This window comes from Leptonotus elevatus, chromosome 16 (assembly GCF_054856555.1).
Source record: "Leptonotus elevatus isolate MCC_2025b chromosome 16, RoL_Lele_1.0, whole genome shotgun sequence".
Lineage (NCBI taxonomy): Eukaryota > Metazoa > Chordata > Actinopteri > Syngnathiformes > Syngnathidae > Leptonotus > Leptonotus elevatus.
In genome coordinates this window covers 18,929,021-18,952,854 of record NC_141254.1, presented here as the reverse complement: position 1 = coordinate 18,952,854, position 23,834 = coordinate 18,929,021, and the positions used below count along the sequence as shown (strand labels likewise).

General features: G+C 47.8%; 4 protein-coding genes across 7 annotated transcripts; 3 read left to right on the top strand and 1 right to left on the bottom strand.

The window, feature by feature from the left end:
- Positions 1 to 430: 430 nt before the first annotated feature.
- Positions 431 to 8,307, top strand: arr3a (arrestin 3a, retinal (X-arrestin)). The gene is made up of 16 exons (XM_086098202.1): positions 431 to 502; positions 1,224 to 1,254; positions 2,430 to 2,521; positions 2,588 to 2,632; positions 3,453 to 3,643; positions 3,721 to 3,780; positions 4,377 to 4,453; positions 4,520 to 4,655; positions 5,459 to 5,543; positions 5,610 to 5,682; positions 5,770 to 5,907; positions 6,819 to 6,902; positions 7,193 to 7,216; positions 7,308 to 7,357; positions 7,779 to 7,798; positions 8,107 to 8,307. Exons 2-15 carry the CDS (start codon positions 1,247 to 1,249, stop codon positions 7,781 to 7,783), a joined length of 1,068 nt encoding a protein of 355 aa, XP_085954328.1. The 5' UTR covers positions 431 to 502; positions 1,224 to 1,246; the 3' UTR covers positions 7,784 to 7,798; positions 8,107 to 8,307.
- Positions 8,308 to 9,354: 1,047 nt separating this feature from the next.
- On the top strand, positions 9,355 to 11,453 carry ubtd2 (ubiquitin domain containing 2). Of its 3 annotated transcripts, none has more exons than XM_086098343.1 (3): positions 9,355 to 9,501; positions 10,318 to 10,554; positions 10,667 to 11,453. In XM_086098343.1, the coding sequence occupies exons 1-3, from the start codon at positions 9,432 to 9,434 to the stop codon at positions 11,125 to 11,127; spliced, it is 768 nt and encodes a 255-aa protein (XP_085954469.1). In that variant the 5' UTR covers positions 9,355 to 9,431; the 3' UTR covers positions 11,128 to 11,453. The 3 variants fall into 3 exon arrangements, with proteins under 3 accessions (XP_085954469.1, XP_085954472.1, XP_085954471.1); XM_086098346.1 differs by lacking the exon at positions 9,355 to 9,501 and adding an exon at positions 9,569 to 9,913 and having other exon boundaries at positions 10,277 to 10,554; XM_086098345.1 differs by lacking the exon at positions 9,355 to 9,501 and adding an exon at positions 9,570 to 9,913.
- Positions 11,454 to 12,602: 1,149 nt separating this feature from the next.
- Positions 12,603 to 16,335, bottom strand: ublcp1 (ubiquitin-like domain containing CTD phosphatase 1). The gene is made up of 11 exons (XM_086098342.1): positions 16,150 to 16,335; positions 15,803 to 15,998; positions 15,637 to 15,728; positions 15,222 to 15,307; positions 14,903 to 15,018; positions 14,711 to 14,809; positions 14,595 to 14,632; positions 14,364 to 14,462; positions 14,008 to 14,124; positions 13,482 to 13,609; positions 12,603 to 13,058 (listed from the first exon to the last, which is right to left on the bottom strand). Exons 2-11 carry the CDS (start codon positions 15,954 to 15,956, stop codon positions 13,031 to 13,033), a joined length of 957 nt encoding a protein of 318 aa, XP_085954468.1. The 5' UTR covers positions 15,957 to 15,998; positions 16,150 to 16,335; the 3' UTR covers positions 12,603 to 13,030.
- Positions 16,336 to 17,146: 811 nt separating this feature from the next.
- LOC147161201 (RING finger protein 145-like) lies at positions 17,147 to 23,107 on the top strand. 2 transcript variants are annotated; one of them, XM_086098341.1, is made up of 12 exons: positions 17,147 to 17,372; positions 18,630 to 18,884; positions 19,098 to 19,206; positions 19,293 to 19,384; positions 19,906 to 20,141; positions 20,244 to 20,419; positions 20,492 to 20,632; positions 20,725 to 20,907; positions 20,986 to 21,133; positions 21,450 to 21,572; positions 21,653 to 21,886; positions 21,966 to 23,107. In XM_086098341.1, the coding sequence occupies exons 2-12, from the start codon at positions 18,701 to 18,703 to the stop codon at positions 22,362 to 22,364; spliced, it is 2,025 nt and encodes a 674-aa protein (XP_085954467.1). In that variant the 5' UTR covers positions 17,147 to 17,372; positions 18,630 to 18,700; the 3' UTR covers positions 22,365 to 23,107. The 2 variants fall into 2 exon arrangements, with proteins under 2 accessions (XP_085954467.1, XP_085954466.1); XM_086098340.1 differs by lacking the exon at positions 17,147 to 17,372 and adding an exon at positions 17,398 to 17,521.
- The last annotated feature ends 727 nt before the right edge of the window (positions 23,108 to 23,834 follow it).

Sequence of the window (23,834 nt, the reverse complement as noted above, 5' to 3'; positions counted from 1 at the left end):
TTTTTTTATGACTAATGGCCACGAACCCGTCCTGGCCGTTCTCAAGCCAAATGATCTTTCAAACCTGATAAAAGAACATCAAATATTGTAAAAAAAAAAAAAAAATGCAAAAAAAAAAAATCTAATCTACCCATTTTAAAATAAAAAAGATTTTTTGGGTAAGTGGATCCAACAATAGACGTTTTTGTTTGACGCATTTACATATATAAGATTTTAAATTTTTATTGTTTGGGATATTTTTGGCCACTGAAATTAAGGTCAGCTCAAAATGAGCCTGAACTTTCAAACGGCCTCGTTGTTGCTCCGTGGATTATTTTCAACTCTTTTGTGCTCCAAAAGCGCATGATTGCTTGATTGGATTTTGCCATCACTAAGCCTCAACGCTGCTTTCACCCCCCCTCCCCCCCCCCCCCCCCCCCGCCATCCCCAGCTGCTATAAAAGGCCTCGCACCTCCTTTGTAGGCTTCACGCATTTGCGATAAACATCCGTCCGCCGGCACAGGTAAGACCTCCTCCTTTGCTTGCACACGCACGCACCGCGCCAACATTCCACCGCTCCACTTTGACGTCACATGATGATGATGATGATGATGATGATGATGATGATGATGATGATGATGATGATGATGATGATGATGATGATGAAAGTGCTCACTTGTGTCAACAGTGAGATGATTCTTGTTTTGAACGTCCTCCCGCTCAAATCTCATTACTTTTTTTTATTTTTTTTTATTTTACTTTTGGGGTGTAAAATGCTTATTGGGGTTGTATTGAATTTTCTGGCTACGTCCTGTTTTTGAATGAAGCAATGGAAGTTCCTTTTTTTTTTTTTACTATTTTATTCACTGACGTACACCTGCAGCGATGGATCCTATCGACAGATAGGGGCTGATTCTTATGTTCTCTTTTCATATCTTGAGTGTGTGCGCGTGAATTTGTGTTGGTCATCAAGCGCGTGGCCGCGAAGAGGCGAGGATTGTCCCGTTGACGGTCGTTAGCGGAGTTTCTCGGCTGGGGATTTAGCCTGCTATTAATTCCCAAATGATCCAGTTAGTGCTCCGGGAATAGTGGCGGCGGCCTCATCATCAATCACGCCGCTTTAATTCCATCGGGCGGGCGTGTGTGCGTGCGTGCGGGCGGGCTGGGCCGGGATTATCCTCCTCCGATCTCGCCCAGACGGATGCAATCTTCACGAACAAACGCATTTTCTTTGTCTTCCTCAGAACACTTCCAGAAGCTTCCGGACATGGCAAAGTAAGTTTCGAGTGTAACCACACAAGCCACCGCAAAGACATAAAAAAAATCTGAAAATGAAAATAAAAAATATCAAACTTTTTTTTTTTCATTTTCATCAGAAAATAGACAACATTTGAGTTGAAATAGAAAAATAATTTTTGGTTCAAACCATCCGAATGAAAAAAAAAGCCCATTCCTTTGGCGACATGTCAAAATCCATTGTGAAGACGTTCCCAAAATAGCTGCCGATGACAAACGGACAAACACTCAAAAGGTCAAAAGGTGGCCCTGAAGATGCCGTTTAAGCCTCACCCGAGGTGACCGTTCGATCCGCGCGTGGCCGGGCTAAGGCGCTCCACGCCGGCGCGGGATTGGCCGCGGATTAGTCTCTCGCTCAAGTCCAATCTCGCGCCTCCTCTTTCCACCCTCATCCAATCACTTTTGATCAGAGAGCTTCTTAAAAAATAATAATAATAATGAACACATGATTGGCCCCTGGCAGCCGAAGCCGGAGAGCAGCCATCTTGCGTTGCCACTCTCACGATGCCGACGAATGGTTGAGTAGCATCGACTGCGTAGAAGCGCACAGGATCGTCCGTCTGCACTTGAGCAGGACGGCGCTGCGTCGCATCAACGCCCTCCGACCCTGGTCGAACCATTTCCGGGGCATGTCCCGCCACAAAATAAATCCAAATCCTGGGCTGAACGCTGACTCGGAGAACATTTACAATCGCATTGTTAGCAATGTGCATGTAGCATCTCTTTCAGGCTTCCTGGTACAAGCGTACACTCTAAAAACTGTTGGGTCAAAAATGGACCGATCCGCTGCTTGGGTCGATTTGACCCAACTTTGAGTCAAGAAATGGGTCTTTCAGCATAAAACAATTTATAACTAATGGTCAGATCCTTTTTACTTGGGTCAAAAATTTGGGTCATTTTGTATAAAACAATCCAGAAAGTGGATCGGTCCATTTTTGACCCAACTGTTTTTAGAGTGTACGCTACACACCGAGTCATTTTTTGCTGTGGAGAGAAATAAATGTACTCAGATGAGTTTAGCGAACACAAGATGGCCGCCAGTTGCGTCACTTATTGTTATGCCAGCATCCGGGTTCTTCTTTCCGTCTGTGACAAAGCGCTTCCCGTTTTCCCTCTCTCGTCCCATCCCGATTTCTTTGGGTGGCATTCTGCAGAGTTTTCAAGAAGACGAGCGGCAACGGCGGCCTCACGCTCTACCTGGGCAAGCGAGACTACGTGGACCACGTCGACACCGTGGACAAAATTGGTGAGAGCGTACGTGTGTGTGTGTGTGCTTGCGTCGCGACCTTGACTTTGCAAAAATGTCTCGTAGATGGCGTTGTCAAGCTGGACACGACAAACTTCGGAGACAGAAAAGGTGAAGCCGGACTCAAGTGTTGCAGCCTTTTCCACAAGCTAACATGTTCACACGCTAGCTAGCGCTCCACAACATTTCAACACTCGAACATCAAACACACAAAGCATACTAATATGCTAACACGCTTGCTAACACCTAATACATGTTAACGTTGTAACATATAACATTCAAATTTTGTAATATGCAAACTTCTAACATCTTTTAACACTATTCTTCTAATATGCTAATTTACCGACCGCTAACATTCTTATGCCCTATGATGCCAACATATGGTATTGGTAAAATGGTAACACGCTATTATGTTAGCTTTCTAATATGCTAAATGCTAAAATCTTGTTACATTATATTGTTAACTTTATTACATGCTAATAATAATAATATGCTAACGTGCTAACATATGTACATGTTGACATTCTAACACGCTAACATTCAAATAAGTTAAGATGCTAAAATTGTAATACAATAATACACCAAGATTCAAGTATGCTTATATGCTAACATTCTTAATGCTCTACTGCTAGTATTCCAACACAATACACAAATTATACACTCTGTTATGCTAACATGTGAAAATTCCTTCTAACATTCTAATACACTAACATGCTATCACACTAGCACGCTCACCTTTTTAACGCTAACACCTAACATGCTGGCAGTGTGTGCTAACATTTTAACATGCTAAACGCTAAGCCGTGAACATCCAACGACATGATCATACTAACATGTTAACATCATAACTGGCTAAAGGTTAGCGTTTGGACATGCTAATATTCTCGTACGCTAACATTCTAACAAACTCCGACCCGCGGCTGTCCGTCAGTGTTCGTGCAGCTGGCTTGCGCCTTCCGCTACGGCAGCGATGACCTGGACGTGATGGGCTTGTGCTTCCGCAAGGACATCTGGATCAAGCACGTTCAGATCTACCCGGACGACCACAAGCCGCCGCTCAGCGAAATGCACGACACGCTCCTGAAGAAGGCCGGCGATGAAGCGCGCGCTTTCAGCTTCGAAGTACCTGCGCCGGCCCTTGACACACGTTTGTGCTGCTAATGCTACATGCTAACGGGCGCGTGTGTGCGCGTGTGCAGATTGCCAACAACCTGCCGTGTTCCGTGTCGCTGCAACCGGGCCCTGACGACAAAGGGAAGGTAAGTCGCTCAGTTAGTCAAACTACGAGAAAAAGAGAGAAAAGGACAAAGAAAAAAATTAAAAAGGGAAAGAAAATAAGATGAGAAGAAAAGGAAAAATGAACAAAGAAAGAATTAAAGCAAAAAGAAATGAAACAAATAAAAAGGGAAACGCAAACAACAAGAAAGGTGAAAAAGGTGGAAAGGTCAAAAAAACTGGGAAAAAAATGAAATGAATGCGTCTCTTTCGAGTGTGCCCACCTTGGCCACCTGGTGGCAGTATAAGACAGACAAATGGATCTTCTGTTAATCGAGGCCTTATTATATATTATGAATCCCACTCTAGGGAGTGCTTTCCTCTTTGCAGCAGCCAATCATAATGTCCGATTTATAACATGGTCTCAACTCCATCAGCTCATCAGTGCAGCACTAACATAACTTGCTCTACTCGGAGGATCAAAAATATACAACTGGAATAGTCTTTATTGTCTTGTTCACTCCGTTGCTTAAAGACTACCGGCAAATAGATGCTAATTAGTGTTAGCATCACGCTAGCAGGGTTTTTCTGTACATGGTAGAGCGGATGTTCACTTCATGTGCGTGCGTGCGTGTTTCAGGCTTGCGGCGTGGACTTTGAGGTGAAGGCCTTCCTGGCCAACCACAAATGCGACCCCGATGAGAATATCGAAAAGAAGTAAGTTGGGCGCGCGCCCGTTTGTCTGGCGTGCTCGTCGTGACGTCGTGCGCGTTTCGCACGCAGGGACACGGCGCGCCTCATCGTGCGGAAAATCCAGTATGCGCCGTCTCAGGTGGGTGCCGGGCCCAAAGCGGACGTCTGCAAGAGCTTCATGATGTCGGACAAGCCCGTGCACTTGGAGGTCTCCCTGGAGAAAGACGTACGTATGCGCTTCCACACCGACAGCGCCGTTCATTTAGCCAGAAAAACGGCAGAACAACAATATTTAAAAAATAATAATAATTAAAATCCTTTTGTGTTTTTGGAGAGATTTTTTTTCTAAACCAAACTATGTATTCAAAAGATTGAAAAAAAAGCTACTTTTTTTGAAGAGGAAAAAAATCTAAACAAATGAGGCAGCCTTTTTTTCTGGTTTGGTTTTCTCTAAAAAAAAAAAATTCTGATTCTATTTTCCAAAATCTTTTATTCATGAAAAAAAAAGGTCACAGTTAAGACAAAATGTATTTCATTTATTTATTTATTTGGGGGAGGGGAGGAGTTAAATAAATCTAATATTTTCAGAAAAAAAGTATAAAAGTATTTATAAAAAAATATTTATAAGAAAAAAAATTGAAAACTACTAAAGTTCAAGAAAAATTGAAAACTTCTCCTGGCATTCTCAAACGCAGATTTTTTTTTTTCCCTCCACAAATAAAACCTGATCTAAAGCCATTTGTCATTAATTAAATATTTATAACAATCTCAATATTGTTGTGAAAAAGTGGTGCATTCCTAAGGTAAAAAAACAAACAAAAAATTATTTATTGGGGTAAAAAACAAAACAAAAAAAATCCACTTTTGTCCCTCAAAAAAGAAGAGAGAAAAAAAGATAATGTGCCTTTTTTTCCTCCATTTTTCTTTGTTGACGACCATATTGACTTGGTCAGGGTTACAAAATGGTTTGGATTGATGCTGTGCAACAAAAATGACCGTTGATGTGGATTTTGTCTCTTTTTGCTGCAGCTTTACCTCCACGGCGAACCCATCCTCATCAAGTTCAAGATCAACAACGAGAGCAACAAAACCGTCAAGAAGATTCAGGTCTCAGGTGCGTACGCCGGCGCGCCTCGTCCCATCCGGGCCGCAGCTGACTCGGGGTCCTTCCTCCCGGCAGTCGACCAAACCACCGACATCGTCCTCTACTCGGCCGACAAGTACACCAAGTGTATCTTCTCCAAGGAGTTCGGGTAGGTTCCGCCGCAAGACGCATGCCGGCCGGCGCCGGACGCCACCGGACGCCACCTGACGCCCGCTCTGCTCTGTCTGGCGGGCAGCGAGACCGTGGAGGCGGGCGGCACCTTGGAGAACACGGTGAGCATCACGCCGCTGCTGGCCGACAACAAGGAGAAGCGAGGCCTGGCGCTGGACGGGCGGCTCAAGGACGAGGACACCAACCTGGCCTCCACCACCATGTGAGACAAACGCTGCTGGACAAACGACAAGTTCACATACTTGCATTTAAAAAAAAAAAGTATTAAAAAAAAAAAGTATAAAAAAAAAGGCCAATAATAAGAATAGAGTTAGATTTTTTGGTCAAGTGGAATTACTGCCACTAATCAATATTATGAAATAGTCAAGGCAGTTTTTCAGCAGGCCTCTTTGTAAACTGTAATGACAAAGAGGCCCCTGTAGGTGGCAGCATTGTGCGGTGTTGAATTAGAAACAGATCAGGCGGTGAATCTTGTCGATGATGAGGGTGCGAAATGCCAAGACCAAGACGATGAGAGTCGGGAAAGTTTAAGACCCGCACACTGCAGGTCATTTTCATCTCGTTGTAGCAACGTTAGAGAAATTTCCTTTTGAAATTCAAATGAAATAAACAAATCTTTGATATTTTTTGGTAGTTATCATTCAAACAGTAATGATTGTTTCCCCCCAAAAAAGAAAACATTGGAAAGTAATTTTTTCCAACTTTTTGTGCCAAATAGTTTCTTGTTTCTTGAGCATGTTTGCTGAATATGTTAATTCAATTTTTTTAATTTTTTTTCATATCACTTCAGAGGCCTTTAATTTGCAAACACTAAAATTGGTTGCTAATGATGTCAAGTGACTAACAACAAAATCATTTCAAAAGCTAATTATAACAAGTGGAAAGACAGCCAGCAGCTGGCGAATTGGCCGATCAGTTGATTTTGTTGGCAGGCCAAAGCCGTGTCTAAGGAAAAAGGAAATATTGCTTTGCTGCCACCTGGTGGCAACTTGATGCCAAGCACAAGGGGAGGGGAAAAAATGCTTTGCTGCCCTCTTGTGGCATCCATAAGCAAGTTGACAGCTTTACATCTCCTCAGGCCCGCAATGTTTGGATTGATTTTTTTTCCCCCAGGTTGCGTCAAGGTATCGAGAAGGAAGTGTTGGGAATTCTCGTGTCCTACAAGATCAAAGTCAACCTGATGGTGGCTGGAGGAGGGTGAGTGGTCGCTGCACGCCGTTGGAAATCCCGCCTGAGTGGCTGAATTGAAACATTTTCAAACCATTTTTCAAATCAATTCTTTTTTTGGAGATTCATTCTGCAATGGGCTCCTCCTCCTCTTCTGTCATAAACAACAACAAAAACATCACAAAGAGCCATTTTTTTAAAAAACGGCATTTTTGCGGCGGCCTTTCCATTCTTTGAAATGAAGAAAGATGAAAATGGATGCAACTTTGTTAGCCTCGCACACTAAGGTGAAGCCTAACCCCTCTGTTGTGTCCTCGCAGCCTGCTGGGAGGACTCACTTCCAGGTGAACGCCCCTCACTTCCTGTCACATGACCACTCCACTTCCTGCCTGCCCTCCTTGTTTGGACTTGACTTTTGTTTGCTTTCCTTGGCAGCGATGTCACCGCCGAGGTGCCGCTGATGCTCATGCACCCCAAACCGGAAGGTGATGTCTCACATTGGCTAATTTACTGCCAACGGCTGGCAACAAAAGTGAGCCCACCCCCCCTAAGTGAAAATGTCGGGTCCAAAGTGTCAATATCCGCTGAGGCCGTGAGATGTCGCACTGAACTTCCAGTGAAGGGATGAGGCAATAACTTCAAATTGGACACACCTGCTTCCCATTCACACCTGACACCTTGTGCCCAATTTGGACATTTTCACTGAGGGGTGTACTCACTTTTGTTGCTAGTTGTTTATACATTCATGCCTGTGTGTTGACTTAATGTTGGTATTTTAGCAAAGTTGTATTTCGTCATTGTTGTCCCATGAAAAAAAATAGTAAATATTTGCGCAAATGTAAGGGGGGGTGCAGACTTTTGTGAGCATCTTCACTCACGCTGCTCTTCCTCTCTCCTCGTCTTCAGAGTAAAGTCTGCACGTGCATGTAAGTATGAGTAGTCACCGTTCATGTGGGCTATTCCTTGTCCTCTAAGACGACACGGTGTCGCCATGGCAACATCGAACCCGCTGCCGCTGCTCTAATTCCCTTTGGCGCCAGGGTAACTCTTTTTTGGGCATTCTCCACTTTTTTTCTTGAAAATGGCAGCTTGTCATGTTGTCATGTGACGCGACACGCTTGTTGTCGGTGACACGTAGTCGTGTCATGTGACCTCGCAGTTGCTTCGTAGATGACGCGTACCGTCATGTCATGTGACATATTTAGTGTATGTTGAAATATCGTCACGTGTTCAGCGACGACGTCGGCCTGCAGGTGGACGGACGGGACGGAAACACGGACGGGTCAGCAAAGGACGTGTGGCGCCGGCAGCCTCTTCAATGCACAAGTACAAATACGCACGCACACGCGTGACTATTATTTTTGCCGTGCACTGTTTATCTTTCATTGCATGTTTCTGCCTGCTCTTGTCCAATTAAACATTTCAACATTTGGGACTTTTTGTGTTTGTTGGCTTCTCTCGTGTGTCACTTGACAACGAATAAAAACACAACATTTCAATTGCTACCCTCAATACTCAAGCAGAAGTACAAATACTTGTGCAAAAAGTTTTTTTTTTAAAGTACAGACTGAAATGTACTGAAGTACAAAAGTGGAGTAAAAAGTAGGGAGTAAATGTCAAAAATATACTCTAGTAAAATACATATGAATACATATATGTAAATCTACAATACTGAAGTGTTTGTTCTTAGTTTCTGTACTGCAAAAACTGACCTTAAAAACGTTTGTTTTTTTTAAAGTAGCGAAATGATGAAAAAGGAAGATGCCAGTGGTTTCACATTTCGAGTGTTAAAACGTTGAAACGTAATCAATCAATCATAAAGTCATTCCATGCGCACACAACGGAGAGTAGCGCCATCTAGCGGCCGCAAGTGAGCCGCTCGTGTTTATTGGTGAGGAAAGCGCATTCAAGTTCATGGGAAAGTCGTCAAGTTTGTCAAGATGATTTCTACACATTTGCAATCACGTGACACCTCCGTATGCGTGGCTAGGGAAGGAAGTGGGGGGCAAATGCGAGAAGAATGCGAGGTGAGACTGAGGAGCACAAAAAGGAGATGCAGGAGGCAGGGAACGAAGTGATGGGAAAAGAAGCACACGAGGAGGCGAGAGAGCACAGAAGGAGATGCGAGAAGTCGGCAAAAAAAAAAGGCAAGGGAATGATGGGGGGTAGAAAAAAGGGAAGGATGTGAGATAGCAGGAAATGACGATGGATAGATATTTTAATAGTAAATGTAATGGAAAAAGAACCAGAGTGCCGAAACAAGCCGGCAAACGCTTGCATTGTCAGATGATGTCTTGAAACGGAAGATGCTGTCGTTTGGGGTCCACGTGGCGTTGAGTTGAGGGAAGGAAGGAAAGGAAAGGAGGATGCAAGGTCGCACATATGAGGGGACGAGGTAGCAGGGGGTGGGGGCGACGCCACGCTGCGACGCCACGCGACGCCGCGCGACGCCACGCGACGCAGCGCCCCCTTGCCCAGCCGCGGCGGGGAGGAGGAGGAGGAGGAGGAGGAGGAGGAGGCGGCGAGCTACCCGGGCCGGGCCGCCGAGCCGAACCATCCATGGGTGGCTGTGTGGGGAGCCAGCACGACTCCTCGGGCAGCTTGAACGACAATTCGGACGGAACCGGAGGTAACTTGCTTCCTTCATTGCTTCCTTCCCGGTGCCGAGCGGGGGTCGCGGCCGGGGGTCCCTTCGGTACCGGACGAAAGGGGCGGGGGTGGGTTAGAGCGGACACTCCGGGTGGGCCTGCCGGCCGGCGGGCAACCCCATCTCGCCTCCTTCCCGGGGGAGGCAAGCAAACGAGCTCCGGACCGCGCATGTCTGCAAAGAGGCGAAAGATAGCGTTGCGCGTCTTTGTTCGCTTAGCATGCGAAGCTGCTGGCTGAGTATGCTAGTTAGCATGCTAGCTGGCTACATGCTACGTGTTTTCTTCTGTTATTGCTCGTTTTAAAGCGTCGACGAGCTTCAAGGTGTTTCCAGGTGAATTCAGTCAACGTGGCCACACACTTTCAAGCTTGTGACGATGAAGACGCTTCAAGTGGTGAGAAATATATAAGTACAAATACTTACTTACAGGTACTGTTTTTAGGTGTTTATTTACAGAACTCTTAAGTACAAACTCGCACCATTTCAAGAACTCAACGTTTATTACTTTGCTTTGTCATTGTTTCAAGTATACAGTTGTCAAATAATGTTGATTTTGTTTACTTGACACTAAAAACAATTTTTTTTGTGGGTGGGGGGCGATGTCATAGCAACAGAATGAACAGATGAGGTCATCTGTTGCTGAGTGGGCATTCACTTAAACCACGTTGATGGAACGGAACACTGATTTAAAATGAGCCAGGTTTTATTGAAATAAGACGGGCTTTTCCTTAATCCGGCTTGGTGGAATCCCCCGCAGGTCACTCATCACCGAATGTCCATCGTTGTTTTTGTGGTCAGTGGCTCTGGGGCGAAACCAGCCGCTGAAGCGCGAGCGTCCCAGATGGAAAAGCGACTACCCCATGACGGAGGGCCAGCTGCGCAGCAAGCGCGACGAATTCTGGGACACGGCGCCGGCGTTCGAGGGACGCAAGGAGATCTGGGACGCGCTGAGGGCGGCTGCCGGCGCCTTCGAGAGCCAAGACCACCAGCTGGCCCAGGCCATCCTGGACGGCGCCAGCATCACGCTGCCACACGGTCAGTTGTGCTAGCGGGGGTGGGGGGGACATATAATCAGATTGACAACATATTTTTGGTTTCACTTGAGCATGATGTCAAATTCAGTGGAATTAAATGTCTTTTTTGTCAGGTGCACTGAGCGAATGCTACGACGAGCTGGGCAACCGCTACCAGCTGCCCGTCTACTGCCTGGCGCCGCCCGTCAACATGATCGAAGAGCACTCTGACGGCTCCGACCAGGACTCGTGCGGCGCCGACGCAGCGGCGGCGGCATCCGAAGGCGGCGGCGGCGGCGAGCGGCAGCTGCGTCTGCGCCTGTCCACGGGCCGCGACCTGCGACTGCGCGTGCGCTCAGCCGACACGGTGGGCGCCATGAAGCGGCACCTCCACGCTCAGGAAGGCGTGCCCGCCGCCGCCCAGCGCTGGTTCTTCTCGGGACGCCCGCTCACCGACAGGCTGCGACTGGAGCAGATCAACATCTCGCGGGATTACGTGGTGCAGGTCATCATCAGCCAGCCGGCGGACGCGCCCCCGCCGCCGCCCGCCCCCGCTCGGGAAACGCGGCGCCAGTCCGACCCCGTGGATGCTTAAAAGCCGACGTGGGGACCTCTTGGATGTTCTGCCGGGTGGTAAGGAACGCAACGTTGGATCTTGCTTATCGCTATGGAAACCGCAACAACAGGAAAGACCGATCGCATTTCAAGATGGCGGCCGGCGGGTGGGCTAGCTCCTCACGCTAACATTGGAGGACAACAAACAATGCTGGATGAAACGCTTTTCTTATCCCTTAACCGCACAATCGTGTGCACGCGCGCGGGCGAGAGATTAGCGCCCACACCAAAACGTCAAACTGATGACTCGACATATTTTCGTTGACAAGCCAACTTTTTTGTAATTAAAAACGATCTTTCTTTGCATTCCTCTGCAATGTTTTTCTTTTTTTCTTTCTGTGAGACAAATCGAGCCAACCTATCATGGCTCAGTTTGCGAACGTCACATGACTAAACCCAGAAAACAGGTGAGCTGTAATTGGTCGTTACCTGAGCCCTGGAAACCTGTGATGTCATTTTCAGTCGAGCGGTCTTGATGTCTATGAAAAATAATGGCGTTATTGTGCGAGTTGACCCACAAGAACCTGGTCCACGTGTGAGTCGGGTGAGGAGATCCAGCCCTCCCTCCTGGGGGAGCAGGTCAGCGTTGAGGTGATTGAGACGGTAGGATGAAACTCCAGCTGCCACTTGAGCGCCAGCGGAGACCGCCTGAACCAGACCCGGGTCCTGGTCCGAGTGAACCAAGATGAAGAGAGACGATGGTCCAGGAGAAGGTAAGCAAGGATGAGGAGGGAGAGAAGAAAGCTGTGGAATTCTTGGCATAGTGACGTGAAAAAGTTCCAGTGGAGCTCGCTCGAGTCCTGGCGGAGAACCTGCAACTTCTTCCAGGTCAAGGTGGTCAAAGGCAGCCACTCCCGCCACACGCAGCACCTTCTGCTACTTGGCCTTCAAACTCTAACCCTGGCTTTAATATGCTAATTTGAAACCACAACCCGGGTTTGAAACCCTAATTTAAGACCCTATTCCGAATCCCTCACCCAACGGGCTTTAAAGTCCATTTCAAACCCTGACTTTGAAAAGGTAAAGCGGTCTTGGAAACCTTAACTCGCCTAACTTTTAGCTTTTAGCCGTACTTACCCTCATCCATGTTTGAAACCCCACTCGGAACCCCTAACCCGGGCTTTAAATTCCAACCATTTTAAATCTTAACCTTGACCTCAAACCCGACTCAGGAATCCTGATTTGATACCTGACCCTTGTCTTGCTGGTGTCTCTCCTCAGACCGCCGAGATATTGAAAACTTTTCTGTGGGGTTTGTCCTCTTTCAACTTGCTGATGACTGGTCGCCAGTCAGTGGACTGGACGCCAAAACGGAGTCCTGATGTACGAATTTTTTGTGTCCGGAGTGAACGGACAACACGCACACGCATGCGGTCACATGATCGCACGAGAGCTAGCGTCAACACATTCTTCGTTATTTATCAATAAAGATGGCAATGAAATGAATGACTCGAGTCCGGGTAGAAAAAAACGTTTTTATTAATGTCATATTTACACACGCACACACATTCCTCCGGCTGTTTCCATGACAACATGCAACACGTCTTTTCAAAGCCTTTCTTTCACCTTTTGCTGTTTTGGCTCCTTTTTTGTTGCTACATTTGCGTCGTTTTTGTTGCGTCGCCACAAGTGTTGTGTTTTTGTTGTGTTTGTGTCGTGCATTGTGTTGTTATTTCTGCTGTTGCGTCACTTCACGTCTTGTGTTGTTTTTTGTTGTCGTTGCTGCTGGCACGTGCGCGTATGATGGCGGGCGGGAACCGCCAGGGTGGCGAGTGCGGCGGTACGTTTCGTGTCTCATGAGAGTGGACACGCACGTTGCGTGACGGGGGCGGAGTTTGGCCACAGGATTTGTGTTCTTCCAGTGTGGTGTTGTGATGACGTCATCAGTGTTGCTGCCTCTTTGACAGGTACCTGAACACACACACAAAGACACGTGTGTGTGTATATCCAAGTATTTATATGATATATGATTTTAAAAAGTGTTAATAAAGAAGACTAGCATGTTCCAAATGATGCGTTTTTGATTTACCGAACTAACTTTTGGCCTGACTGTTATACCTCTGCTGACCACTAGATGGCGCCACACGTTTTTTTTTTAATTTATTTATTTTATTTTTTACTGTGAATACAGGGCTCGCTATACTGATGTCACACTATTTTTGTACTTGCTGTCTCTCATCAAATTGTTTATATTGTTTAAAAAGTCTACTTTAAGAGCTTCAAAAAAGAAACAAAGTACCACAAACGCTATAAAAATAGTTTTCCATATTGCAGATTTGACTTTTACTCGTCCTGCCTGATGACTCGTGTACGTATTTGGCTCGTTTGTGTTACCTCTCCCAGTGTTTGTGGTTGAGTGCGGTGAAGTCGTCCAGCGTGGCGATCTCCTTCAGGTACTCGCTCAGCTTCTGGAGTTCTCGGTCCTTCTCGCGGTTCATGTGCGCCTTCATGAACGGCCGGATCTGCACACGTGGTTCGTAGGCAGGCATTAAAACGCTCCGATTTCCAATTGAAATGAATGCAAACGCAATTTATTCATTCCAGACCCCAAACAGAACATTTGAGCCTTTTTGAACTTCAAATTGTCCAAGTCTGCAGAATTTCAGTTTGTCAGTAAATATTGGGATTTATGTAGTCCTCCATTTAAGATAAGACATTTAAAAAAAAAAAAAGCTTTTATTTTGAAAACCATTTTAGCCAATTTTCTGACGCATGTTACGAACCAAATCATCAATTAATGGGAAGATAATCAGCAGATGAATTATTAAAGTAATTGTAGCCATAATCATATATATATATATTTTTTTAAATCATCCAACTAATAGCTTCACATGAAAAGCTCGCAAGTGACGGCGGCTACCTTGAGTCCGTTCTGCGGGTTCATCAGGAAGTTGCGTCCGATGTCGTCAAACATGATGGTGTTCTTGCGGCTGTAGAAGCGCTCGTACTTGCCCCAGATCACACCCAGCGGCTTCACCTGCCAACACGCGTCATTAACAACACCTACATGGACACGCCCAACACATTTTGCGGAATTTTTATCTTTTGACTTTTTATCGGCAAAAAAAAAAAAAGAGTTAAATTTCTTCATCAGTTTTGTCCGATTTTTTTTCAAAATTGTTGTGAGTTTTTTCATGTTTTTGTCTGATGTTTGCACCCCCCCCCCCGTGATGACCGAGGGTTCACATGATGTCAGCAGAGTACGTATCAGCTCACCTCGACGACGCCCCTTTTGGGCGTGTGCACGGTGATCATGGCGGCGCTGTCCAGCATGAAGGTGATCTTGTAGTTCGGGTTGTCAATCACACCGAGCTCCTGACGCGTACACACACACACACACGCACACACACACACACGCGCCATCATTGTCTTGCATTGTCACGTTGTTTCCGCTCTTACTGGCTGAAAGACGTCACATGGTTGCGGCGGCGTGGGAACGTGACTGACCTTCATTTTGGCATCGATCCACTTCATGCTGGTGGCGGCTGCAAGGGAACAAAAGCGTCAAGCGATGATGATGATGATGTCATCCCATGTTGACGACAGGATGAGGTCATACGTACACCAGATGACGATGTCATAATCTTCGTAGGCTGACGTCAGGAACTCGTGAAGGTATGGCCTCATTAGCTCCTGACCGCTCTCTGCGCAAGACTTGTGGTCTACGCACACACACGCACACGCACACACACGCGTGTCACGTTTGCCTCGCGAAAGCGTATGTTTGAGGGGTGTCTCGTGGGAGTGGCGCTCACCAAACAAAGTGTAGTCCACATCCAGGACCAGGAGTCTTTTCCCTTCCCTGGGGGAGTTCATTTCCTCCACCTTGTAGTCTTTGACGCGGCGAGCGATCTTTGCCAAGTTTTCCTCCCTGCAAACGCGCGTACTTTGGCTTTTAGTCCATTTGACGTCATTACTTTTTTACTACTCAACGACATTATTTCCTGTGTGGAAAGCTACTAAGAAATCCCTGGTAAACTTCTTTTCACATTTGCCTTAAAACAGCTAAAGAACATTTGTAACACTTCAAGAACGGTTTTACGCCGGCCGCAAAGGATCACTCGTGCGTCTGACCTGTTCTCCACTTCGATGACCTCCTCCTCGATGTCAAAGTCGTTTATGACGTCATCATTCTCGGGGGGAGGGGCCAGGACCTCCTCCTGTGTAAAAAGCAGAACAAGTCAGGCTGGCACAAGAAGGAGAAGAAGACAAGGTGGAGAAGAAGAAGCGAAGAGGAAAAGTAAGGAAGAAGATCAGACGAGGAAGACCCAGAAGAACAAGAAAAAGAAAAAAAAGGAGAAAATTGAAAGGAAGATGAAAAAGAGAAGGAGGAAGAGTAGAACAAGAAGAAGAGCTAGAAAAAAAGAGAATGTGGTAGGAGACATGGAGAAGGAGAAAAAAATGGAGAAGAACAAAAGAATAGAAAGAGAGGAGAAAATGGACAAGGATACGAGATCATGGAGAAAAGGCGTTTGGCTGTTGGTCCTACCAGGCCCTCCTCCCTGGTGCCCATCATCATGATCTTAGTGTTGGGCTTCAGCTTGAGGGAGCCCAACTTGACTTGGTCCTCCGCCGCCTTTCCTGAGGTCACAGCAGGAGAACCCAACATGAGCATCGCGAAGAGCAATCAAGCCCAATCGGTGGCGGCAGTTCACCTTTGACCTTGAGCCCCAGCAGCTTCTGTCTCTCGGGCAGCACGCCGGTCAGGGTCTTGATGGACCGCTTGAGGTCCATGACGGTGTCCTCCTCGCTCAGGGACGTGATGGCGTACTCGTGGCCCCCCCATTTGATGATCACGGACACGGACATTGCTCACGCGCACGCACAAACACGTACAGACACACGCACGCGCTGCGGTAGCACAAGGTGAGACGAGACGCGGCCGGGCGTGTTGATGTTTTTAGCCAATGCGGCTAAGTGGCTAACCAGCACGGCGAGCTAAGCAGGCGGCTAACCGCTAATATTAGCCGCGCCGCGGGCGCGCGCACGTACTAGTGCTTACCTGGCGTAGCGAGTTAGCACGTGATGCTAACATGAGACGCGGAACAAACGGCGAGCAGAAAGTCCAATCGTTTGGTCTCCTTCATTCAACGATGCCAGCGAGAAGAAGCAGAAGAGCGCAAAGTGCAAAGGAGGCAGCAAAGAAGCTTCTTCCAGGCACGGCGCCTCCCGCCGGTAGTGACGTCGAGACAAAGCCTCGTCGTCATGGCAACCGCGCCGCGCTCACGCAGCGACCCGGGCGGGTTATTGGCAAATTTCACTTACGATGACAAATCCTTTCCGAATTTTCAAATAGCTCTCGTAGACGTTAATCTGTACACAAATACTTTGAAAGTAACTATTATACGAAAAGTATTTATGCCTTGGACAATATTATTTATTAAATTACGTTTTTATTTTATTTGTTTTTAATTACGAGTAGCTATTCCAATCCATTGCGTGTTTGTGCTATGCTTGCTTCCACGTAGCCTAATAATTAAGTTATTATGTGGCGAGTCAAAACAATATTGTCAGTTGTTTGTTTTTATGAATTATGCATATAGAATCCCCTTGTCTCAATTTTACACGTGAATCATTTTTGCCGTTCCCTTGCAGTGCAGTCACTGTTATTACGCCGAACTATTTTGATAAATATTCTTTTTGCAAAAAATTGTTAAAACTACTTCGATACTTGTTTATCGAACGTGCTCGTGCAGTGTTGTGTATCATAGATGCTGGTACGGAGAAACCAAGAATCTCCTTTAAAGGACAAAAATATATATGACACATACGTCAAGATAATCATTTATTTTCTCAGCCCCAGGTCCTCCCTCCGCACCGGGAGAGAAAACAATCCTGGCGCCGTATGCGTTTTGGTTTGTGTCTTTTGTTTGTTACCTTTATTTCCCTTACTAATGAAACCATGTGTTTTGTATCATTCTTATTGCCTTTTGTTATGGCAAGTCAAGTCCACATCCATCCATAGACTCCATGAAGCGTCGAGCCGAATGTCGACTGCGCATGCGCACTCAAGGCTCGCATCTCGTTTGCTGGTCGGCTTGCTGCCTGCTCGAATGGCGTCTGGGCGAGATGCTCGAGACGCGCGGCTCGGCGGCCTCCTGTGAGCTCGACGCAGCTCCGTCAAGCTCGGCCGGGCGGGCGCTTTGGGCTTTGCCCGGCTAAAATGCCCCGTGCCCCCGCTGAGGCTCCAACGCGTACTCGAAACGCCGACAACGGCCTTTGCGTGTAAGTTGGACCGTTTCCGCCATTTTGAACATGTCAAGCTACGTGTTAGTCGGCTATGCTCAGCTCAAATAAACTAAGCGAAGCTAGAGATGGTTTGTCGAAACGGTGTCAACAACGCCGCTAAAGCTTTTCAGCTCTTATGTGCCTGGGTGAGTGTTTTATATTCGCGAGTTTTCGAAGTCGGTGTGTGACTTCTGTTTAGGTGACGTCACTTTGTTTGGCGAGCGAGCTAGCTATCTTGCGGTTAAGGCTAAGCTAGCCGTTAGCTGTTGTTGTTGGCTCTTTGCCTGCTGGCGGCTGCTCGATGCGGACACTCAAATATTCAATACTGGCGTTGAATCATAATAAAAACATATGAGACTTGTTGTGAAATTGTGTTTTAATCGAGTCGAATTAATTCGTTTTTAATTTCTTCAAATAATACCAGTGAAGCGTCGGAGGCAGACTGACGACGAGGTTACTCGAGTTCATGTGGGCTCGACGGCAGTCACTTCTCATCCGCCGTCAGTGTCCCCGGCCGCTAACCTAACTAATTGTGAACAAGTAGTCGGATTAAGTGATCCAAATACTGTGGATGGCCGTGGTGATGTTGCGTAAGCAGCACTGGCACTGGCTATTATGTAACATCATTTTTGTTGTTGGGATGGCAACAGAGCATGCAAGTGATACACGCAAGGAGTTTTCAAAGATAAAACAAAACAACAAAGTTTTGGCAACACAAATCACCACTCACATTAACATTATTTTGCACCACCAGACTTGCTTTGGAAAATACTTTTTAAACCAAAAACACATCAGGTAGGACCCATTGTTTTATTTAGTGCCGCTTCCTTGTTGGTCAAGGCAGAGCGCGTTTTGATTGGCTACATTTGGTTCACCTCACACTCCACATGTAAATTACTTTTTCAATTTATCAATGAATCTGATTATAAAAAAAAAAAAAAAAAGTTTTTATCCCTTGATTCAAAACAGGACATTGTTCAAATACATCACACATATAATACACAAGTGCTTGCGATTCTCTTACATTATTTATATATACATATAGTCGTATTATATATTTTGTTAATACAACTGTACATCCATTTCTCAAATATTTGTTAGCATTGCCTTTAAACGGTATGACCTTGCCCCAACATTTTGCAAGCTTTCCACATCATTTGGCAGGAAATTTGTCACGTTCCTCCTGACCGAAGCGGTGAAACCGAGCCCTGAAACTCAAACATGCCTCATGCCAGTCTTCTCGTTGTGCCACAGCGCCCCCTGCCATTTCGTCCCATCCTAGTGGTGCGGAGCGCCCCCCAGCGGGTGGGAGGCTCGTGGCGGCCATGGCGCTGAAGGAGCGCGTAGAGGCGGTGCTGAACGTGGGCCTGCGCGTACCCAGCATCATGCTGCTGGACGTGCTGTACCGCTGGGACGTGGGGTCCTTCTTCCAGAAGATCCAGCGATCGGGCCTGTCCAACAACCCGCTCTTCCAGTACAAGTACCTGGCGCTCTACCTGCACTACGTGGGTCAGTACGGCGCACGTCGTCCACACATTCTGCCATAAAAGGAGTTTTTTTTTTTTTTACATAATCTGTAAAGAAGGGAGTATTTCAAGTCACTGCTCGGGGGAAAACCGCGTGAAATCCGATTTTTTAGTGATTTTTGTAGTGACTTGATATTGGCTTTATACATCACGCACGCACGCGCACGTATGTGTCAGACGTGTATGTGTGTTCCAGGTTACATCCTGAGCCTGGTGCTGCTCACGCTGCCTCGTCAGCACCTGGTCAAGCTTTACCTCTACGTGCTCACCGCCCTGCTGCTCTTTGCCGGCCACCAGGTGTCCAGGTACGTGCGCACGTGCGCGCGCACACACACACACACACACCGTGCGGGGTGGGGTTTGAAATGCATCCGTTTTGTGTCGTGGTCAGGGACTACGTGCGCAGCGAGCTGGAGTCGGGCCACGAGGGCCCCGTGTACCTGGAGCCGCTCTCCATGAACCGATTCACCACCGCGCTCATAGGTGAGAGGCGACGTCCGGAAATTGAGGGTCCGCGCTGGCCCGCGTGCTGATGGATGCCGTCCTCGAAACTTCACTTGCGCTTTGCAGCGTCGTCTCTCTCCTTCTTTTTTTCTTCCCCTCGCCTTCCTGCTCCCTCCATCTTTCTCGCTCTCAATCTCCCGCATTCACTTTTTGTATCTTTCATTTTATTGCTCCTGCCCGCTCTCTTTTTCGCTTACTCGCTCCCTCTCCTTTCTCTCTCTCTCTCTCTCTCTCTCTCTCTCTCGCCCTCCTTCCTTCTCCCTCGCTCTTTCTCGCTCCCCCTCTCTATCTCTCCCTCATTCCCTTTCTATCCCTCATTCCATTGCTCCTGCCCTCCTTTGCTTAATCACACTCTTTATCCCCCTTCCTCTCTTGCTCCCCCCCTCTCTCTCTCTTTATCTATCTATCTATCTCCCCCCCCCCAGATCACCATTCTTTCACACAGGTCTTTTTTCTAATTGATTACAGCTTCAACCGAGTGATGTTTGCGCTGTTCCCAGGTCAGCTGGTGGTGTGCACGCTGTGCTCGTGCGTGATGCAGACCAAACGGATCTGGCTGTTCTCGGCCCACCTGCTCCCCCTGGCGGCCCGGCTGTGCCTGGTGCCCCTGGAGACCATCGTGTTCATCAACAAGTTCTCCATGATCTTCACGGGCCTGGAGGTCATCTACTTCCTGGCGTCCAACCTGCTGGTGCCGTACAACCTGGCCAAGACGGCGTACCGCGAGCTGGCCCAGGCGAGTGACCGTCGACGACGTCCGACATCCCGGCGCGTTGCGTCGCGGACACGAACCCGCCGGCCGCCGGCTGAGCTTTTCCTCGGGCTTGCGCGCGCGCAGGTGGTGGAGGTGTACGGTCTTTTGGCTCTGGGGATGTCCTTGTGGAACCAGCTGGTCCTGCCTGTCCTCTTCATGTGCTTCTGGCTGCTCCTCTTCGCTCTGCAAATCTACTCCTACTTCAGCACCCGGGACCAGCCCACCTCCAGGGAGAGGCTCCTCTTCCTCTTCCTCACCAGGTTTGTGCTGCGGCGGTTGCGCTCACGGCGGGTTCGGGCCCTTTGTGACACGCGTGTGTGCGTCTGGCGCAGCGTGGCCGAGTGCTGCAGTACGCCCTACTCGCTCCTGGGCCTCGTCTTCACCGTGTCCTTCGTTGCGCTGGGCGTCCTCACGCTCTGCAAGTTCTACCTGCAGGGTTACCGGGCCTTCATCAACGACAACACCATGCACAGGTTTCCCACACGCGCGCAACCGTCGCACGCGCGTCCCACAAAAAAGCGCACGCAAAGTCAGATGTGTGTGTGTGTGTTTACCTGGCGTGCAGAGGCGTGACGGAGGGCATCACCTTGCTGATTTTGGCCGTCCAGACGGGACTGATCGAGCTGCAGGTGATCCACCGGGCCTTCCTCCTGTCCATCATCCTCTTCATCGTGGTGGCCTCCATCCTGCAGTCCATGCTGGAGATCGCAGACCCCATCGTGCTGGCACTCGGGGCCTCCAGGGACAGGTACGTCCGCGTGTCCTATTCCACCGCCCGTCGGCCGGCCGCTTGCTTAATTTCTGCGCCTGCGCCGCTTCCCGCCAGGAGCCTGTGGAAGCACTTCCGAGCCGTGTCGTTGTGCCTCTTCCTGCTGGTTTTCCCCGCCTACATGGCCTACATGATCTGTCAGTTCTTCCACATGGACTTCTGGCTCCTCATCATCATCTCGTCCTCCATCCTCACGTCTCTGCAGGTCAGGCGGGCGTGCGTGTGCGTGAGTTGAGTGTCTTGTGCGGAGGAATGACTTGAATGAGGAATGACGTTCAATATTGGGGTGTCTCAAGCTATTGATATAGGTTCGATATCAACTAACGACCCCCCCCCCCTCCAAAAAAAATCTCCATTTAATAATTTATTATTAAGAATTATTTTCATTAATTTTAATTTTAAATTTTTTAAATTTATTTTGTGTTTTATCTTATTCAACTGCAGTATATTTTCATGTTTGATGTCAAATTCACTTAACCTAAAAGTTAGAAATAAAAGAGTCATGTTTTTTGTGTGTTCAGGTGCTGGGCACTTTGCTCATTTACGTGCTTTTCATGGTGGAGGAGTTCCGCAAGGCTCCGGTGGAGAACATGGATGAGGTCATCTACTGTGTCAACGGGACGTACAGGCTGCTGGAGTTCTTGGTATGCACACGCACACACACGCGCACACGCGCGGCCGTAGGGTCGCGTGCGCGTGTGTTACAGCGGCGCATGTCCACCAGGTGGCGGTGTGCGTGGTGTGCTACGGCGTGTCGGAGACCGTGTTTGGCGAGTGGAGCGTGATGGGCGGGACCATCATCCTGGTGCACTCGTACTACAACGTGTGGCTGCGGGCGCAGTTGGGCTGGCAGAGCTTCCTGCTGCGCCGCGACGCCGTCAACAAGATCAAGAGCCTCCCGACCGCCAGCCCCGCGCAGCTCCAGCGGTACAACGACATCTGCGCCATCTGCTACCAGGTCCGACCTCTTAGCGCGTAACGTGGCGGCATGACGTGCGCGCGTTCCCGTCCTAACGTGCGCCGCGTTGTTCCCTCAGGACCTGAACAGCGCCGTCATCACGCCGTGCAGCCACTTGTTCCACGCCGGCTGTCTGAAGAAGTGGCTGTACGTGCAGGAGACGTGTCCGCTCTGTCACGCGCAACTCAAGAGCCAATCGGCAGCGGACGCCACCCCGGCCAATCACGCGTCTGTGGGACAGGAAGGCGGCGGCGGCGGGGAAAAGGTGGCGGAAGAAGAAGAAGCAGCGGCGTCTTCGTCGGGCGCGGGCGACCGGTCGTCCTCGGACGTGTCAGACGCGCCACCCTCGTCTCCGGCTTCAGGTGACGGAAGGGGAGGAGCCTCAGCCCAAGCCGGCATCCTATTGGATGATAACGGAACACCGGGTCACATCTTGAAGACCTCGGACGACGTAACAGGTGACGTCGTTGGCATTTGAACACGCGTGTTCCAAGTGTCCGTCTGCTCTCTTTGCCAAAACTTTGATGGAGATTTTGCTGTAGCGGACCTCGATAGTTCCTGAAAACATCCACCGGAAATCCCGCCGTCGTCCTCGGGGAGTCGGGAATGAGCGAAAGGTTGCGCACGCGGCCCCCCGCGTTGGCCGTCGTTGGCTCATTTCCCGACTGGCCGATGACGAGCGCGAGATCTGGATATGTTGACAACCGCCACCGACGACGACGACGACGACGATGCATGTTTGACGACGATGCCTGCACGTTTCCACGGTGACCAAAAGCATCTTCAGCGTCTTTCCTTCCTCGATGCGCTCCAAACTGGCGACATTTCGGTTTTGCACTGATGTCATTTCTGCAACGTGTTACTTGACCTTTGACCCCCCACCGCGGCCCGTATGACGCGTCCCCCCCAGCTGGTGTGATCACTCCACCGTCAGGAGTGGGAACAGCAGGACGCAGACGGCGCTCGTTACCCTCATCAGTGTTCGCGTGCTTCAGAATGAATACATTGCGCAATGCGCGATGTACGATGAACAGCGCCAGTCACGATTTTCTTTGCTTTTTTGTAGAGATGAAACGTAAACTTGTTTTGCACTCGAGTTTCAACTGACGATGACGTCGGTGCCGACATTCGTTTTTCTGCTTTTTGATTTTTCAAACGAGAAGTTGCGACAGATCAATTTGGAGATGACAAGAAATTAAAAAAAATTATTCACCTGTCAAATGTGTTTTTTCTGGCTCATTTAGAAATGGGATGAAGGTTTGATCCTCGTGATGCTGCAAGCCTGCAACTTACGGTTATTTTCATCAATTTATGGATTTTTTTCCCCAATGAATTAGTTCATTGGATTTTAAAGAACGTTTTTTAATGTCCGTCTCTTGATAAAAAAAAATGTTTTAAAGGACATTTCATTTCAGAAAATGCACAAACTGATGATTTGGTCCGTGGCATCTCAAAACATCGGCAGAAATGTTGCTGATTGTTTTCCCGAGCAAAGTTGTTTGCAAAGGTAAAAAATATTCAGCTAATCTGATTCAACACAATGGATCGGTCTGCTTTCATGACGCACGACAAATCGGAGGATATTTGCAGTCAAGAGGACGACATTACGACCATTTGGACAGTTTGAAGTTCAACAACGTCTAAATGATCCGTGATTATCGAAATAGTTTGCAAGTAATTTCATCTTTGACTAGTTGTTGATGAATAATCACTGATTCTAATTGAGCACATTGCTCAATGAATAAAATTGTTCCTTGAATCAATTAAGCAGTCATTTGAGATTAATCAATGCTTTGTCACCACAAAAAAATTGTCTCCAGAAAAATACTTGAAGTCAACTTTTGTATTAAAAAGTTAAATGTAAATGTTTTCTACTTGAGTTAAATCCAACTTAACTAATGGAGAGAAAAAAAAGTTTCTTGCAATCCACACTCAAAATTCAATTTTT